At 44.7% G+C, this 18213-nt stretch overlaps 1 protein-coding gene across 9 annotated transcripts in view; it reads left to right on the forward strand.

Annotated features, from left to right (window-relative positions):
• Window positions 1-18213, forward strand: part of NTM (neurotrimin) — an 879909-nt gene that overhangs the window by 769230 nt on the left and 92466 nt on the right. For all 9 annotated transcript variants that reach the window (XM_048512955.1, XM_048512956.1, XM_048512957.1 and 6 more), the window contains one exon: window positions 5400-5525. In XM_048512955.1, coding sequence (XP_048368912.1) covers window positions 5400-5525 — 126 coding nt within the window. The remainder of the gene's footprint in view (window positions 1-5399; window positions 5526-18213) is intronic.

Consider the following 18213-nt stretch of genomic DNA (forward strand, 5'->3'; position numbering starts at 1 on the left):
GGTGCACTCTGATCTGGAGGAACTGCGTTTGATTCCCAGCTCTGCCACTTGAGTTCTGGAGGCTTATCTGGGGAAATCAGATTAGCCTGTGCACTCCCACACGTGCCAGCTGGGTGACCTTGGGCTAGTCACAGCTTTTCGGAGCTCTCTCAGCCCCACCCACCTCACAGGGTGTTTGTTGTGAGGGGGGAAGGGCAAGGAGATTGTAAGCCCCTTTGAGTCTCCTACAGGAGAGAAAGGGGGATATAAATCCAAACTCCTCCTCCTCCTCCTCCTCCTCCTCCTCTTCCTCTTCCTCGTCTTCGTCTTCTTCTAATTAATCCAAGACTATCAGTTATATTAAAAACGATCTTTTATGGTTTTAAAAATAATCTTATCAAATTTATTGTTTTAGTTTGTAATAGTTTAAAGCTTATTTTATTATATTTGCATGTGTTGTTCGGGTTGTGTTGTTAGCCCTGAGCTTCACTAGACTGTGGGAGGGTTAGGGTAGGAACAATAATTAAATAACTGTGCAAAGTCATTTGGGGAAGGGGTCATGGCTCGGTGTAGAGCAGATGCTTTGCATCCTGATGGGTATGGGCTCAATTCCCAGTGTCTCCATTCAAGGTTCCCAGGTAGGAAATACTGAACTGAGATTCTGAACTGAGTGTACCTTCCCCGTACCTTCAGCCAATTAGTTGGACTGCACAACTCAAAAGCTGTCTCACTGTAAGTTTTTGTAACCTCTGCATTGCTGATGGGATGTCACTGGTTGAGGAACAATGACCCATACCCTGGCAATGTATCACAAACTGAAACACTAGAAGAATCACAAATTCTCCCCCTCTGAAATGGTAGTATGCCAATGAATCCAGGTAAATGATACTCCTCTGCAAAATGCTGCATTGTGCAGATAAAATCCAGCCTTCTGCACTTTAAAACTGGTTTCTTAAAAGCATTCTCAAACATGACTAAATTTTTGGATTAGTGCACTGTGTAAATTATATAGACTAGATTCATATTTATCATTCACATTCCATTAATCAAATTTGGAAAGGATAAACTAACATCTTAGATACATATTAAATTCCATCATCACATTTGAAACTGCACTGAAGGATCTCCATTGTGAAGAGCAGGATGGTTCCCAAAACTTTTTCAAAAACCTGTGAAGTCCACTTCCTGCATTACTCCAGCTATTCCGCCTTACATTGATTCAACAGTGCACTGTTTCTTTGGAATCTTGTGGGAATCTTCCAAAATCTCATAGATTCCACTTGTTCCTGCATGATTCCCCAATTAACAGTCTACCCACTACAACATACTAGCTTCAATCTTATTGAAATGGCCTGGGGTCAGGTTATGGGGCCAGGGGTCTCATGCCATTCAGATAACTGACCCAAGCAAGGGTGTGTGTTTGAAGAAACTATTTGAGCTCCTTTGGGGGCCCAACTGGATGGAGATCCAGGGTAAGACCCAATTTTCAATAAGCCTTTATTGGCATACAGAACATACAATATATAGCCATGGTGGCGAACCTTTGGCACTCCAGATGTTATGGACTACAATTCCCATCAGCCCCTGACAGCATGACCAATTGGCCATGCTGGCAGGGGCTGATGGGAATTGTAGTCCATAACATCTGGAGTGCCAAAGGTTCGCCACCACTGATATATAGGATAAGACCCCTTTTGCACATGCAGAATGGTGCACTTTCAGTCCACTTTCAATGCACTTTGCAGCTGGATTTTATTGTGCGGAACAGCAAAATCCACTTGCAAACAATTGTGAAAGTGGATTGAAAGTACATTATTCTGTACATGCGGAAGGGACCTGAATCTGTTTTAAACCAATAAACAAGAGTGCCAGTTTGATAGACTGTTTGTTGGACCTCCATGAGATGTGTTTTACAAGATAAAATGTGCAATGGTATTTCCACCATGTGATGACACCTGTAGAAATACAACCCACCCTGGGATAATTACTTTCTGCTTTACCTCTTTTCCAGCATCCTCCAATTACTAAGTTACAGGAGAAGAGATATATTCTGCTGTTTCATTTAATGTTGTTCCCCACCCTATCCAGTGCCAGAGGCCTGTGTTTGATCCTCTATTGTCCTCTAGCGTACAGTTAGAATATTAGCTCCCGAGTCAGAAGCTGAGAAAACGAACTCCCGGCAGCCTCTCCTGGACGTCGAGAAATTCATTACCTACCTTGATTTCCACTTAAAATGTACTTTAACTACACTTCCAGCTACAAACCCTAAATCACCCTCGTGTTCACAAAAAGTCCATCATTTTTTATTTTATTGCACGGCGTTGGCATGACATAATCCCTTCCTGAGCGTCTCAGAGTGCTTTACGGATCAATAAATTACTTACCTGCGCGTCAGAGGCAATATATGCAAGGCCACTGCAGTTGCTCTGCACTCAGCCAGCTCCCTTGGAAAAGCCTGTGTCTGCACCAGTGACTGACACATGCGAGAGCGCTAGTAGGAAGGAATGTAGGCTGGGCCTGTTCCAGGTTTTGGAGGGCCCTGGGCAGAGTTCCCAGGAATCCCTCTCCTCCCCTGCCCATCACTGTGCCCTATGCTTGTAACATTCTTCCCTCTTCATAGTGTAGTGGTAAGAGCAGGTGGATTCTAATGTGGAGGACTGGATTTGATTCCCCTCTTCTCCCCTCTTCTCCACCTGAATGATGGAGTCTTATCTGGTGGATTACATGTGTTTCTGCACTCCTACATTTCTTCAAAACTCTCTCAGCCCTGTCTACCTCACAAGATGTATGTTGTGGGGAGAGGAAGGGAAAAGAGTTTGTAAGCCACCTTGAGTCTCCCTACAAGGAAGAAAGTTGGGGTCTTCTTCTTCTTCTTCTTCTTCTTCTTCTTCTTCTTCTTCTTCTTCTTCTTCTGCTTCTGCTTCTGCTTCTGCTTCTGCTTCTGCTTCTGCTTCTGCTTCTTCTGCTTCTTCTTCTGCTTCTTCCCCATGTGCTCACAAGCCCTCCCATCAGCCATGTGCACCTGCATCTTTTCCCCAGCTGGCCTTGGGCAGTGTGTGCAGCTAGCAGCAGGCATTGTGAAGCACTAACAATTGAGCAGATGAGTGGGGGTTCAGCATCGATGGGCCCTTCCCAAAAGTGTGGGCCCTTGCAGTTGGCCCATCTCAGGGTACGCTGGTTCCAGCCCTGAATGTAGGGAAGGAGTAATGGGCCAAGGAAGCACAGGACTCCTTTCTCTGCCATGACTCAGCGCACCAACACCATGAAGGGTCTTGGATCTGGTCATCCTGTTGACCTTGTGCTAAATAATGGGCCAGAAAGCCATGATTCTTCTTTCCCCCTTAAATCACAGTTCATCTCTCACTCTCATCCCAAATACTTCTTTTGCCTCCATTGTTTTCCAAATACTTTTTTTTGCCCCCATTGACTATGGAGAAAGGAAGGGAAAATGATTATAATGAGCCACTTTGAGGCTCCTTATGGTTGAGAAAAGTGGGGTGTAGATCCAATTTTTTTTCTTTTCTCCTTCACCCATTATTTTACACTGCCTCTAGCAACAAACCCTCTCCCCTAGTTCTCTTCTTAGCTCTGTTTGAATGATCAAAGCATCCACAAGTAACCAGGGGGTGTTAATAAAGCCTACCGCCAAACAGTATAAGAGATACTATTAGTAAAATCAGTAAGATTTATTCAAACCCATTCCTTATCTTTTGTGTGTGAATCAGATGAACTCCAGTACCCTTTAGGGCACCTTTGTAGTCAGCCCTTTGCTATCTGAGTAAGTAGAATGTCACAGAGACCTTTCTTAGAGAAAAAAATGTCATTGGGAGCCATGTTATTTTCCAGGCAACAATTGGGAAGCTGGAAGTGTATTTTTGTTTGCTGTTCTACTCAGTCTTTTTGTGGGTGGCCCAGACGTTTGTGTATCTATTGCTACCAGTGCCAGAGCGTAAGGAAGAATCAAAAGTCTGGAGCATTCATTTTTTAGTAGTTCAGCTGTGGAATCAGTTGCCTAGGGAGGGGGTCAGCTCCCCCTCATTCGCAGTCTTCAAGCAATGGCTGGACAAACACTTATCAGAGATGCTGTAGGGCGGTTGATCCTGCATTGAGCAGGGCATTGGACTTGGTGGCCTGTATGGCCCCTTCCAACTCTATAATCCTGTGATTTGTGCTTGGTTAAGTTCTTTCAGGATAGGAGGGAAACCGGTACTATTTCAATCAAGAGGCAGTTAAATTGTGGAATGTAGTGGTGGCCATTAACATAGATAGTCTTAAATGGGGTTTGATGGATTCATAAAGAACAGGTCTGCCAGCAGCTAATCTCCATGGTGACTAAAGGGAACCGCTACATCATAGATAGGAGTCAACATCAGGGGCAATCCCTGACCTCTACCCTGTTTGTTGGCTTTCCAGTGTGACTGATTACCCACACACACTCTGATTACCCCCCCCTCTCTCTCTCACACACTCTCTCTCTCTCTCTCTCTCTCTCTCTCTCTCTCTCTCTTTCTCTACTTGCTGGTCCTTCTTGGTCTAACAGCAGCAGTGGCGTAGTGGTTAAAATCAGGTGCACTCTAATCTGGAGAACCAGGTTTGATTCCCCGCTCTGACACTTGAGCTGTGGAGGCTTATCTGGGGAACTAGATTAGCCTGTGCACTCTAACACATGCCAGCTGGGTGACCTTGGGCTTCTTCTGAGCTCTATCAGCCCCACCAACCTCACAGGGTGTTTGTTGTGGGAGGGAGATTGTAAGGGAAAGGAGATTGTAAGCCCCTTTGAGTCTCCTACAGGAGAGAAAGGGGGGATATAAATCCAAACTCTTCTTTTTCTCCTTGTAGTAGTTTGTCAGAAGCCCGTCAGTGAACAATCCACTTTTCTCATGTTCCACATTTTCACTCTGCTTTAAACTGATTAAAAGGAACTCTGTCCAAACCTCCTATTTTACCCTTCATAATCTCAGAATAGCTTTTATGTCTCTTTGGTTTCAGAACCCACCAACAGTTTTGCTTGATGGTTGCTACTCCCCAAACTGCTTTGTGCTTTGCTCCAGTTCACGAGGATTTAGCCCATTATGGTCTGTCCTGCCCTCTTTATGCAAAGCCTAGAAAACTCTTCCTTGGGAGCAGAGAAGCTGTTTTTCTTCTCTGGAGTACTGACTGGCTCATTTTGTACAGACTGCTGTTGTTTGCCTTGGCAGTCAAGCAAATACAAGCAAAATTTGTATCTGAAGGATGAAACATTTTAACATAAGTATTTGTAGGTTTTGTTATTTTAAAGATGTGATTTATGTTCTTTGTGATTGATTGTAATGTTCTTTGGCTATATGCAAACTGGTCAATTTTTTAAGAAGGCGGAAGTGTTAGAACCATCATTGTCCCTTTAAGTGGTCCTGTTTCATGCTTTCCTTATGTCATTGCAGTTCCTCCGAAAATTGTTGAGATCTCTTCAGACATCTCCATCAACGAAGGTGGCAACATCAGCCTCACCTGCATAGCTACAGGCCGGCCAGACCCCATGATTACTTGGAGACACATTTTGCCCAAAGGTATGATGTGTGATACACCGTGCGCTCTAGTGTGGGCAATGTCCCTGTCACGAATTGTGGGATTTCTTGATGTCAGACATGTTGGAAGTTGGGTGATGATCTTGGCTTGGCTCCAACAGTGTGTCAGCAGAAACATAAACATATTTAGCACCGATTTGCTTGTATAAGACCTTGTGTAACGCCTAGTGCGTTCACCCAGGAATTGTGGAATATCCTGTGCAAACTGAAACACTAGTTGGGAAGCAATAAGTTTGACTGAGGACTAGCAGCTAATCGCAGTCATCTACTTGTGAATCCATTTGCACCAGAGCACTAATGCAAATGGGATCCATCTCTTTAGATCTAGTAGCTTTGTGGATAGTCCTCTGTGCTTGGCCTATGGGAGGTGTTATCAATGTTCCTATGTTGAAGAACTACTATGAACATCGATGCACAGAGAGTAATGTTTACATTGATGCAAAGGTTTTCATAAGTGGTTGTAGTTAGAAACATGTTCCTAGATTTCCAGTTATGGCTGATTTCCTTCCTCTGTAAACACTCATATAGCAACGTTCCATAGCTGTTTGTATGTCTTGTGTAGAATACTGATGTGCAGAAATGTCTTACTATGAGAAAATTGCATTTTTTTTCAGCATGTTGAACTGAAACAGAAAAACAGAATTTGTAGGGAACAGTGCTTTCTGGATGGTTGCACTTTAAATGTAGCTAAATCCTGATCCACAACATGCCCCCCCCCCCGGTCTGTGGAAACCTAGCCTTTTAGAGACTTTAACCAATCTAATATGCCAGCTTTCCATTTACAGAAACTTCAAAGTAAGTGAATAGTCAAACATTTAATTCTCTGCTTGCAGTCATAAATGGTACTGTCTGGCGAGGGCCATACCTTGTAACACACCTGCTCATATTTATGAATCCTCCTTGAGTTTAGAACACATGCTGCAATTCCCTGAGTCTTCTATAGTGGATGCTGTGAAGATTGACACACACACCCCTCCGAATCTCCAAAAAGGCTCTGAAATGCTCCAAAAACAGGGCTCTTGCTCTTGCGGGCAAGAAGTGAATTCACAAAATGGTATCTTAAAGGGACAGCAGACAGAGGAACATTTAAAATATTTTAAACATTTTAAAAACATTTTTTAAAAATGTTTCAGCCAAAATAATTGCTAGAAAAGAGGATCGTTTAAAATGCTTTGAAGCTGCAAATGAAGTGGTTTTGTGTGTGGGGGGGGGGGGGCACTGCAAAACTTCTTGGAGGAAACATTTTATTTCCTGTCCCAAAATGTTTTAAAGTGCCTGTGCAGAACGGGCCATTGCCTATTCCAACACTCATTTCAGATACTAATCTTCTACCCTTAAGCATTTGTCCTCTTCTTCTAATCCATCTGATTTAAATGTGCATTGTCCATCCACACCCTGAGTTCCTTCTTTGCCTCACCCCTCCCACCTTGTGACTGGAATGTAACAGAGATCTCCCTTCCGACTGATACCTGACAAAGGCAGCTTTGATTCTCAAAAGTTTACGCCCTGAACATCTTGTTGGTCTCTAAGGTACTCAAAATGTTGATCATAATCTTGACGGTCTTTCAGTAGAGGGAACGTTCAGACATTCTGCTGAAATGTCACCCAAGAGCCCCGACACCTAATTTTTTAAGGATGACCATGCTGTAAATACAGAGCATGTAATCTGGACAGGAAATCTTGGGAAAACTGCTCCAGTAAATTACCTGACTCCACGGGTAATTTCTGATTAGCTTGCTTCTCTCCCCTTGGTGCTTTGACTGTTTCCATAGCAGCTAAATCCTAAATAAAATGGAGACATCTGGTCCAAAGTCAGGTAAAGATTGCTCAGGGGAAAGAAACCGGATGGATGGCAGCTGAGAGAGAAGACATCCTTGCAGCAAGTGAGCGGTAGCCGCAACACCTGTAAGTGACACATAGCAGCTGGAGGAAAAGCCCAGGAGTATCTGGCAGGCCCTGGAATGATCAATCAGGATTGCAAAGGTCATGAGAAACAAGCAGAGGGTCAGATCAGCATTAGAAGTGTCAACATATCAAGAAAACAGCTAAAAAGAACTCCCCCATGAAATTGCATTCATTTTATCAAAAACTTTTGATTCATTTTGGTCAAAAAAACCCTCATGGATTCCCTACCTCACAATCTGGGATCTACATGTTCACTGTGGAATTTCAGAATAAGAAGAGTTGGCTTTTATACTCCACAGTTTTTCAACCTTTAAGGAGACTCAAGGTGGCTTACAAGCTCCTTTCCCTTCCTCTCCCCACAACAGACACCTTGTGAGGTAGGTGGGACTGAGAGAGTTCTGAGAGAACTGTGACTGGCCCAAGGTCACCCAGCAGGCTTCTTGTGTAGGATTGCGGAAATGAACCCAGTTCACCAAATTAGTGTCCACTGCTCATATGGAGGAGTGGGTGAGTCAAACCCGATTCCCCAGATTAAAGTCCACCAGACATGTGGAAGGGTGAGGAACGAAGGTTGTTTTTCCAGATTAGAGTCTGTCGCTCTTAACCATTACACCATCCTGGCTGTCAGGAAATGGTTGCAGGAGAGTAGGTTTCAAGAATGCTACAGGAGTGTAGGTTGCCATTGAACATTAATCAAAATTTCCTAATGGGAAGAGCAATTTGGCAATAGAAACAGGGACATGATACAGGTGTTGATCTTTTCCATACCGGACATTCTCAAGCCAAGACTAGGTAGCACTCTTGCTTTGGATTTTCAGTGTTAAATAGCGGCTTTTCAGTAAATAGCCTGCTTTATGCTTCTACAATATTTCCCCCTGGTGTCTGATGAAGCACCCTGACAAGGATGGCAAAGGCTACCCTGATCTTGTCAGATCTTGGAAGCTAAGCAGGATTTGTACTTCGTGAGTACTTGGATGGGAGACCACCAAGGAAGTCCAAGGTTGCTACGCAGAGGCAGGCAACAACAAACCACCTCTGAACATCCCTTACTTTAAAACCCTTTATGGTTGCCATAAAATGACTGCAACTTGATGGCACTTTCCACACTGCCATCTGATGAAGCTTATGTTTTGCCTGCCAGAATTGGTCCTTGGAATCTGGTAAAAGATCCTCTGCCTGTACTTGTAGAGAAGACAGTACTGAGGAAGACGGACCGGAAGTCTGACTCAGTGTAAGACACTTTGATATGTTCATATGAATCCTCCTGGGCCCAGGTTACTTGGGATGCAGCCTGCCAAACGGAAACATTTCTGAGCCTCTGTATTCAGAATCTGTCATTTCCACACTGAAAGTGAAACATCACGGCTGTCTGCAGCGTCCCTAATCCGACCACTTCAGTTCTTTTGCTTAGAGCTGGAAGATAAATTTCCAGCTGATGGTTCTTTGTTTCAAAGGGAGGGGGGCTGCCACCACCACTGATCTCTCTGAATGCTCAAGGCCCATGGGGATAGGGGAGCCTGCTGTGCCTTCGCATATCTCGTCATTCAAGGGTGCCTTCCTTTCCAAATTCTTCTGGCTGTCAAATGAAATAGAATTAAATTGCAAGCAATGGAGGGAGGGACCATAGCTCAGTGGACAGAACCTACTTACATGCTGAAGCCTGCAGATTCTGTTCCCAACGTCTTCCTTCCGAGAGTCTCTTCGTACAATCTCTGGCACTATCATTCCTAAATATTTCATGAATGTTTCGTAATGATCATAGAATCATAGAGTTGGAAGGGACCCCAGGGGCCATCAAGTCTAACCCCCTGCAATGTAGGAACACATAATCAAAGCACTCGTGCCAGATGGCCATCCAGCCTCTCTTTAAAAACCACCAAAGAAGGAGACTCCAAGACTCCACCACACTCCAAGGTAGTGCATTCCACTGTCGAACAACCCTTACTGTCAGGAGGTTTTTCCTGATGTTTAAATGGAATCTCTTTTCCTTCACCTTGAACCCATTACTCCTTGTCCTAGTCTCTGGGGTGGCAGAAAACAAGCTTGCTCCCAGAGGACCAATGATAGTGAGGAGTAATTTTCATTATAGTGAGAGAAAAGACTGGTGCGCAGTTGCCTATGCCTTCGTTTCTCCTCAGCTCAGGAGGCCTCTATAGCCTCCTGTGTTTGGCCTGTCCCTTTCAACCTCTCTTGGCTGAGAAGCACTTGCTCTTCATCAGCTTGAGCCCGTAAGCTTTAATTGGCATCATGTGGTTAGCCTGAGCCGACAGATGTCACACCATGAAATGCTCTTCAGCGCAGAAGGTGTCAGGCCTACGTTGGCACCTGGCAGGGGAGAGCTCCGGCAGCCTGAAGCTGGGCTGAGATGGTTGCCGTCGAAGTCCTGCGAGGGGCCAAGATTGTTACCCTGGCAGGCAAGAGACGCATCCTCCACAGTGCCAAGCAAGCGGGAAGTGGGAAAAACATCAGACTGAAGGTCACCTGACATAACAGTGTGTGGGAGGCAGGCAGGCACTGAGAACAGATCTCCTCTCCCTTTGCCTCCCCCCCCACGTGCGCGCACGCGCACACACACACACACACACACACACACACACACACACACACACACAAACACACAGAGTTCTGCCAGCCTCTCTGTGAACTTGTTCAGTGGAGTTATAGAGTTGCTCTATAATTAATTGGGTTCAGCCACAGACCTTTCAGTCTGTTAACCACGACAGAAGTTTGAACATCTCATCACGCTGCCACAACAGGCTGCGCAGAGACGTTAACCTCAACTCTTGATTCTCCAGCCGCTTGGTTTGCCTTCCAAATTGACCCCAAATGCCAAGAAGGGACGGAGCCTGGGTGATTAGGATGTCTGAGAGCATTTGGCCCTGAGGCAACATTTTTGGTCCTCTTGCCTTTTGCAATTTCCATATTATAATTATTTCTCAGATGTGCCCCCGTAGTTCTCAGTCCGACTCCCTCAATGCAGAGCAGGGTAATAGAAGTTTTATATTCAACAAAATTATGAAAAAGGAGTGATTAAGGGGGAAATAAGATTTTTTTAAATGCATGTGTATTCAAAATCTGTCAAGATGCAAGTTACATGCTTTGTTGTGGTTATGCTATTTTGATAGAGGACAGAACAGACGGATTGAAGTTTAAGTGTTATGCATAGTTTAAGACAGGAACACTAACATGGTGCCTTGACTCTTACCAGTAACTTTTCTGATGCTCACCTAATGTTTTTAGGAAGTGGCTGCAGCCAGGTAGGACAATTGCCCAGCAAGGCATCTGATTGACTAGTGCTGATTTGATTGGCTGTGAGGATTTTTTTTCTAAATGTTGCTTTGGCAGCAGCAGCCACCATAGCACAAAGATCTACACTGTGTTACTGAAGCTAAGCTGTCGCAATCATTTCGTGGCTGACTCCGCCTCCTGTGACAGCCATTTTGTTGTGCACTTGCCATGCTGTGTCAGAATTCCAGATGTTCCCACAAGCTCAAAAAGGTTGGGGACCCATGGTTAAAGGGATCTTCAGTTGGAGACCCTATGGGAACTAAGTATGTTACCACGGCCACACACTGGAAATAAGAATTGTTCACTTGCTGTCTGGTGCCCTGCAGCGCCACCACTAGAAATAGGCAGAACATGGCATTACAGTTGACCAGATTAGTTGTCACAGAGGACAATAAGATTTTTTAAGCTGCTGGTTCAGGCATAGCTTCTCAGTTTAACAGGATGATCCAAAACAGAGTCAATGTCTTTAATTCTGCTTTGGATGGCACTATAAGTCACTTGACTCAGAAACAGACTAAACTGCTTGTAGACTATCCAGTTCCATATTCCTGACTTGCTCTTAAGCCATGAGCTTCAACACCACCTCCCTGCAAAAAAGAATGGACAAAGAAGGTATTTTTGAGATTAGACTCTATTGTCTTCCTGAGTGAATTCATATACACATGATAAGAAACCTTCAGCCAAAGAGGGCTAAAGATGATGCCATTTATGCAGAAAAGCATTTTAGAGGTGTGCATATGTGTGTGTGTTGCTTCTGTCATCTCACCCTCCTCTAGCCCTGCAGCGTTGACACTGTCTACAGATATGTGAATAAGGAATCACAGCGCTCTAGTTAAGGAAGTCTAGTTATGGGCAAGCCATTGTTTCCATGGTAACCACTTTCTCCTTCAGTGGAATCTCTTGTGTTGTCAAGGTGATGGTGGTATTGGCATGGACCTTACTAGAACCTCTTGCATAGAGTGTCACCATGAACTGTTGGCACTGAGTAGGCAGGGCGGTAGATGCATGCATTGCCAGGAACACACAAAAGGCAGCAGATAACAAGTAGGCACCTCTTAATTAACACTTTGGTAAACAGTTTATGCTGAGAGGCCCTGCCTGTTTAAGGCTGCAGTTTCTTTGCATCAGTGGCATTTGTTGAGTGGGTCTTTGAGAGCTGCATTTGCAATTGCCCTCTTCTCAAAGAGCCATATTTACTTTCATACCTGTCAGGAGGCCTGCACCTCTGGGTTGATGGCTGCTGTCCCATTTTTTTGGGTGGTGACTGTTTCAAGGTGGGAGCCACTTGGCAACTGCAAATTGTCCCAGGCAAGGGCCTTGCCCACTTTTCTGAAAATGAAGCAGTGTCATATTGGTGAACAGTTCTCAGATGAGCCATGGGTAGTTCCTGAGCCACCAAGTATCACTGCTGCAGATAAACTCTGCCATTCATACTGAGCCCCATCTTGGTTCTCCAGACATAATCATCTTTGTAAACTCAGTTATTAATGGAACTATCAGACCTCCAAGATTGTTTTGGTTGCATTCTGCACAATTCCTTTGAACTTGCCCTTAGCAGAGGCATATCTAGGTTGGGGAAAACAGGACATGAGCACTGGGTACCACTGGAAGGGAGCACCCTTAGCTGTCCAGTCCCCTCCCTGCCAAGAACTTTGTATCATCCCAGAGAAGTCTAACTTTAAACTATAGGCTCTTCACCTGAAGTCCACATGGACTTTGGATGTGAAGCCCACCGATCAATGCTGGGCTTAACCTGACTGGGTCCAGCTTTAAATTGTGGACTCCACCTCCAAAGTCATGTGAACTTTGGTGGAGTCCACAGTTAAAAGCTAGACTCAACCAGACTGAGCCCAATAAGGAACTGTGGGCTTGACCTGGCCAATTCAGCTTTATACTGCTTGCTCCACCTTTGAAACCTACCTCTGAAGTCAAGTGGACTTTGAAAGTGGAGCTAGCAGTATAAAGCTGGACCTGGCAAGTCTGAGGCTGCAGTTTGACACTGTGATCAACCTGGCCGGGTCCAGCATTGAACTGCAGGTTCCATCTCCAAAGTCAGTGGACTTCAGAAGCAGCACATACAGTTTAACACTAGACTCAGCCAGGCAGCAGGGGAGAGAGAGGGGAAAGGGGTCTTCCGTGCCTTCCCTATGCACTGTTTTCCGTAGATACACCCCTGCCCCTTAGCTTCAAAGGGGGAGATCAGTAAAAAAGTGGCAATTACACACATTTACAAGGATGATGGGTGAATAAATGATGATATGTTTACAAACAGTTCTGGGTTTTTAGACAAGTTTGGAAACCTAGATTGGGCTCAGTAGTGAAGGAAGCATAGATCAAAAGCGATGATTAAATTGGGTTGACATCTCTCTTTAGTCAGTCAGTACCTTTAATGGTATCAAATGAGATACAAAGAGAAATAAACCACATAAAATATACATTCAGACAGTATGTATCTTATATTCTCATAGCCTCATAGCTATCCAAAGAAACTTGGCAACCTCACAAGTTGTATGAGGTCATTGGTCAGATAGCAAAGAAGACACCTGGCTCTCGTCCTCAAAGTCATCCAATTTATGTAATGGAAGATGAATCCCTTTAGTCAAAGGTGCATTGTATCATGTTAATTAGCTAAAAAAAACAGCAACAACAATCAATTTAGTGGCTAAAACCACATGAACAGTAGCAAGTAAACAGAAATAGACACAGGCATAATGAAAAATAAAGTAATAAAGGAGTGTGGGTCATTGTAAATGGATCAAATGTATCTCAGTGCCTCAATATAATAAACACGCCTTAGGATGGAGTTCTATATAAACAGTACAATCACATAAAACTGGCCCTATATTTAGGGTTGGTAGACTGAGCTTCAAAACCCACCAGGTTTGGGGTGAGGACTTGGGAGGAACATGTGATGTTGCCAGCATTACTTTGTTACTTCCGGATACAACCCAGATGTGGCAATAGGTTTTATGATAGAGTTTCTGGTGATTCCTAGATCTACTAATTTCCTTTACTGGGTGGTACCTGGAAGTGATCTATGGGTACCTAAGTTACTGGCAATTTTATTTTTCTCCTAAGTGGTGGTAGGCAACATCAGTAATCAGCAGAAGACTTCCCACCACAGTGGAAATTCTGGAAATCCTGCATATATTCAGTCAACCGTAGTCTTACTTCCACTGAGTAGATACTAAAAGAAGAACCTGTGTTGACTATTTCAACTTGTATGCAGATTCACACAGAAAATGGTGCTATTTCTTTCCTTGGGAAAATGTTTTTCATTCTTGTTTGCCCTCAGCTGAGTCCCAAGCATGGGAAATTTTTAACTTATAAACCTTCAGTCTTCCCAGAAGTTCCTGTTACGCCACTAACCAAAATTTGCTTCAGTTTGGATGGTCTGGGGCATTTCAACATTGGTGAAATTCCTATCGAATAACTATCCTAAAGAAGTTAGGAAGGCTCCCGTCATGACAATTGTTCGGAGGTGCTATAAAGTGGAAGCCCCTCAAGAAGACCAGGCTTGCTCCACAGAGGCAGACAATGGCAAACCACCTCTGTCTTAGGCTCTTGCTTTGAAAACTGCATGGAGATATCCATGAGTTGCTTGTGACTTGGCAACACTCCCCACACACAGCAGTCCCGATGATTGTTGGTTAAGTGGGAAGGACAGTTTACAACCAAGGAGGTATTTAGAAACTAAGTTGAACTGCCTGCAACACGATGGTCCTGTAGGGAAATCCATTTTCAGGTGTCGAAAACCTTGACCATCAGCAGTTTCCTCTCTCCCCGCCTCACCGAGTGCCTTTTGGTGATTCTGCTCCTCATGACAAGCTTTGCTCAGACAGTCATGGAAATAGACAGCCCGAGAGTGGAGGGAATTGTCTGCAGATGAATCCAATTATTGATGGGCAGGGTAATATGGAGATGATTTTTGTAAGCAATGGAGAGAGAGGGAATGTCAAGAACTGAGCTATATTGGCATTGGGAGGGACACCGCATAATTGCCTAATTTAAAGTAGAACATTCATAGGTATTAATAACTGGTGGCGCGGCTCCTGGCAGGTTTGTCTTCGCTTTAGGTCCATGACATTTAAAAGGAACAGATGAGGATTTTTTTTTGTGTTTTGGGGGTAGGGAGTTCCAAATGCGATTTCCAAATTCGAAGTGCCAATTTTAAAATGCTATTTTGTTTGATGAGAAGCCTGAAGAAATAAATATTGAGCGCCCCTCCCACACTTGATCGACGTTGCTTTAGAATGCTAGGGGTAATGCGTGGCACCCTCCGGAAATGTCATTAGTTTTCTCAAAAGTTTTGTTTCCCCTCTTTCAGAAGGCTGCTAGGTTTTTCCACTCGAGCAAGACCCAGGAAGTTTTACTTCAGGCATAATTAGGTGGCAAGCCCTGCTTCCTGCTTTCACTCAACATTGCCGCTGCATCACTGTTTTCAGTTTCTTTTCCCACCAATTTCTGAGTATCCCTGCAGAGAACTTGGAACTTAAACAAAACCAAGGATATCTTACCGCCTCTAATACCTCACCTAAAGGAGGGTGTCAGTTGCCTTCTTCGGCTGAGCTAAATGTTCTGCCCTTTTGCCTCAGCAGTTAGCGCTTGAGCGCAACAAAATCTGCTTAATCATCTCCCCCTACTGAGGTATTCGTCTCATTTGAAACTCTGTCGGTCTAGCTAAAAGGCATCTGAGTATTTTGCTGAAGAAATGTGACGCCTTGATTGACTTGATAACGGTTTAACTTCTAGGAATTTCTTTTCCCCATCCTTTGTTCAGTTCAGTGGGAGCAGCAGTGGCGTAGGAGGTTAAGAGCAGTGCACTCTGATCTGGAGGAACCGGGTTTGATTCCCAGCTCTGCCACTTGAGTCGTGGAGGCTTATCTGGGGAATTCAGATTAGCCTGTGCACTGCCACACATGCCAGCTGGGTGACCTTGGGCTTTTCGGAGCTCTCTCAGCCCCACCCACTTCACAGGGTGTTTGTTGTGAGGGGGGAAGGGCAAGGAGATTGAAAGCCCCTTTGAGTCTCCAATAGGAGAGAAAGGGGGAATATAAATCCAACCTCCTCCTCCTCCTCCTCCTCCTCCTCCTCCTCCTCCTCTTCTTCTTCTCCTCCTCCTCCTCCTCCTCCTCCTCCTCCTCTTCTTCTTCTTCTTCTTTTCTTCTTCTTCTTCTTCTTTTCTTCTTCTTCTTCTTCTTCTTCTTCTTCTTCTTCTTCTTCTTCTTCACTTTTACTGTCAGACATTCTCCAGGAATAGTAAAAAGTTCTTATTATGTGCATGATGGAGCTGAAAAGCCGTGACCCTATAGAAACCAGCAGATGATAGGAAAGCTTGACTTATGTGCTCAGCAGGTAGAGCAGGCCTTCTCCTTCCGGAGAGCCAACCCGCCATCCTGAAATCCTGCTGAATTATCTGAAACCTTTCAACAGGCTCAAATTCTGTCGGCAGCTCAACCGTTGCCTTGTTTACTGTTGAAATAATTACTGCTTTGCCATAATATTAGCTCTGAGCCGTGACTCTATTACCATTATCACTGGGATATTACCCATTTATTATCTCCCAGAAACCCTGGAAGATGAGCACTAGACTTTGGAGACCAGTTGTTTTACTGCAGATGGGATCTTGGTGTGCATTGTTTAATGAGGTAAACTATATTATAGCCAGCTTTCATTTGGCCACGGCTCAGGCCAGTAAATCATGCCTTAACCTGTAAATCTGCCATGGTTTCTGATGGGCACTTAATCAAACAGGGCAAGAGGGGAGCTTTGGTGGTGGGAAGGGGGTGGGAAAGGTTATGCCCAAGCGTGGCTCTGCCGTCTCCAAGGCAGCCGCCATGGCAAGAGGCCCGCAGACAATGTCAAGGACATTCTTTGCGCTGAACTCCCACTCTTTGCTTACCTAAGAGCAGTTCTAGTGCTGTTGCCAGAGCAGAGCGGTACGAAGTTGAATTGCAGCAGAAGAAATTGGGGTGTGGGGAAGAAGGATGTCTGTGGCAAACAAAGCCCTTGTAAAAGTGTTTGCCCACTTGCAGTCTGCGAGCCATTGTGTCTGACTTCGGGGGTTTGAGACATTCAGCAACACAGAGTTCAGTTGTGAGATTGTCAGGGCTCTAGGATGAAATGGGGGCAGGGGATTGCTCTCCAAGGGGAACAATTGCACAGTGTGAGTAGATTTATTTATTTTATTTACTTTTAGACTTATTTTCCACCCATCACCCAAGTCCCTGGGCATCTCAACCAGCGCAGCTACTGAACTGGCACCCCCGAACTGGTGCCTATCATGTTAGTTGGCTGCCCCTAATTGGCACAAGCCATTTTCTTTGGACTTCCGATTTTCTTATGATGCTGCTTGTGTGTGTTCATGTGTGTATGCACAGTCCCAGGAACACACCATGAGCCCAGCTGGCACTGCAAACCACACCGAAAGATGTGGTGAAAATATTGGAAGTGAAAAGCTGGAAAAGCAGACCATAGGTTGGCTCTGCCTATTAAACATTCAAGGAACTTTCAGGTGGCCCTCAGAAAGGAAACTTGGTGGTGGATGTGATGCTAGAAAGTCCTGCCTCTAAAGCTGCCATTTTCTCCAGGAGAACTGATTGCTGTTGTCTGAAAATGAGTTATAATTCTGACAGGATTCCAGGCAACTTGGCATATAGAGTTGTCATTCTACTGGAGATGGTAGGCAAGATCCTGGCCCCAGGCTCCAGTCGCTCCACAGTGTCTTCGCTCCAGCAGGATGAAGGGATCAGGGTGACGTCACTTCTGGTTTGTAGGAAGAACTGATGGCATAACACTCTAGGAACACATACCTATGGCAAAAACCACAGAGATGAACCAATGCTAGACCATTGTGATGAGTACAAACCAGAACTGATTTCATGGCACTATGTCCCATTGCTCCCAACCCCTAAAATGCCCCCACTGGTTACCAACACTAAGCTGGTAACCCTAATTGCAAGTAGTGAGCTAATGAGATTTCCCCCCACTTTTGGTAGCTGTTTGCTGTTACATCTGCATTGGCCAGCAAGTTTGTGTTTGCTCCTGCCCTTCAGGATTGCAAAGAATGGCAGTCTGTAATCTGGTCTGAAGGGCTGGTTGGACAGTAGATTGAAAGCAGAGGGATTCCAGGAGTAAAACTGAAGGCCCACTAAGGCTCACAGAAACTACTGTTTGGCCTTACATCACACCCAAGTCAGCCCAACAGGCTCTTGGAGAGAGGTCCAGTAGGCCTGAACTTGATGTGGATCATTTATTGGAGGCTGCAGATGGGGTGTCTAGTGACACATTTCAGATCCCAAGCTTCTCTGTATTCCTCAGCTGGTACCTCAACCCCAAAGTAAGATGGAACATTTGAATATCTCTGATGTCTGGATAATTCAGATCATAAGGTTTTTGACGCCAGGTCTGTCTCTTTTGATTTGCATGGTGTGCTGGTGGGTTCGACAAGGAAGCATTGCGGCTCATTTTGCCACAG

This window comes from Sphaerodactylus townsendi, linkage group LG12 (genome assembly GCF_021028975.2).
Source record: "Sphaerodactylus townsendi isolate TG3544 linkage group LG12, MPM_Stown_v2.3, whole genome shotgun sequence".
Classification (NCBI taxonomy): domain Eukaryota; kingdom Metazoa; phylum Chordata; class Lepidosauria; order Squamata; family Sphaerodactylidae; genus Sphaerodactylus; species Sphaerodactylus townsendi.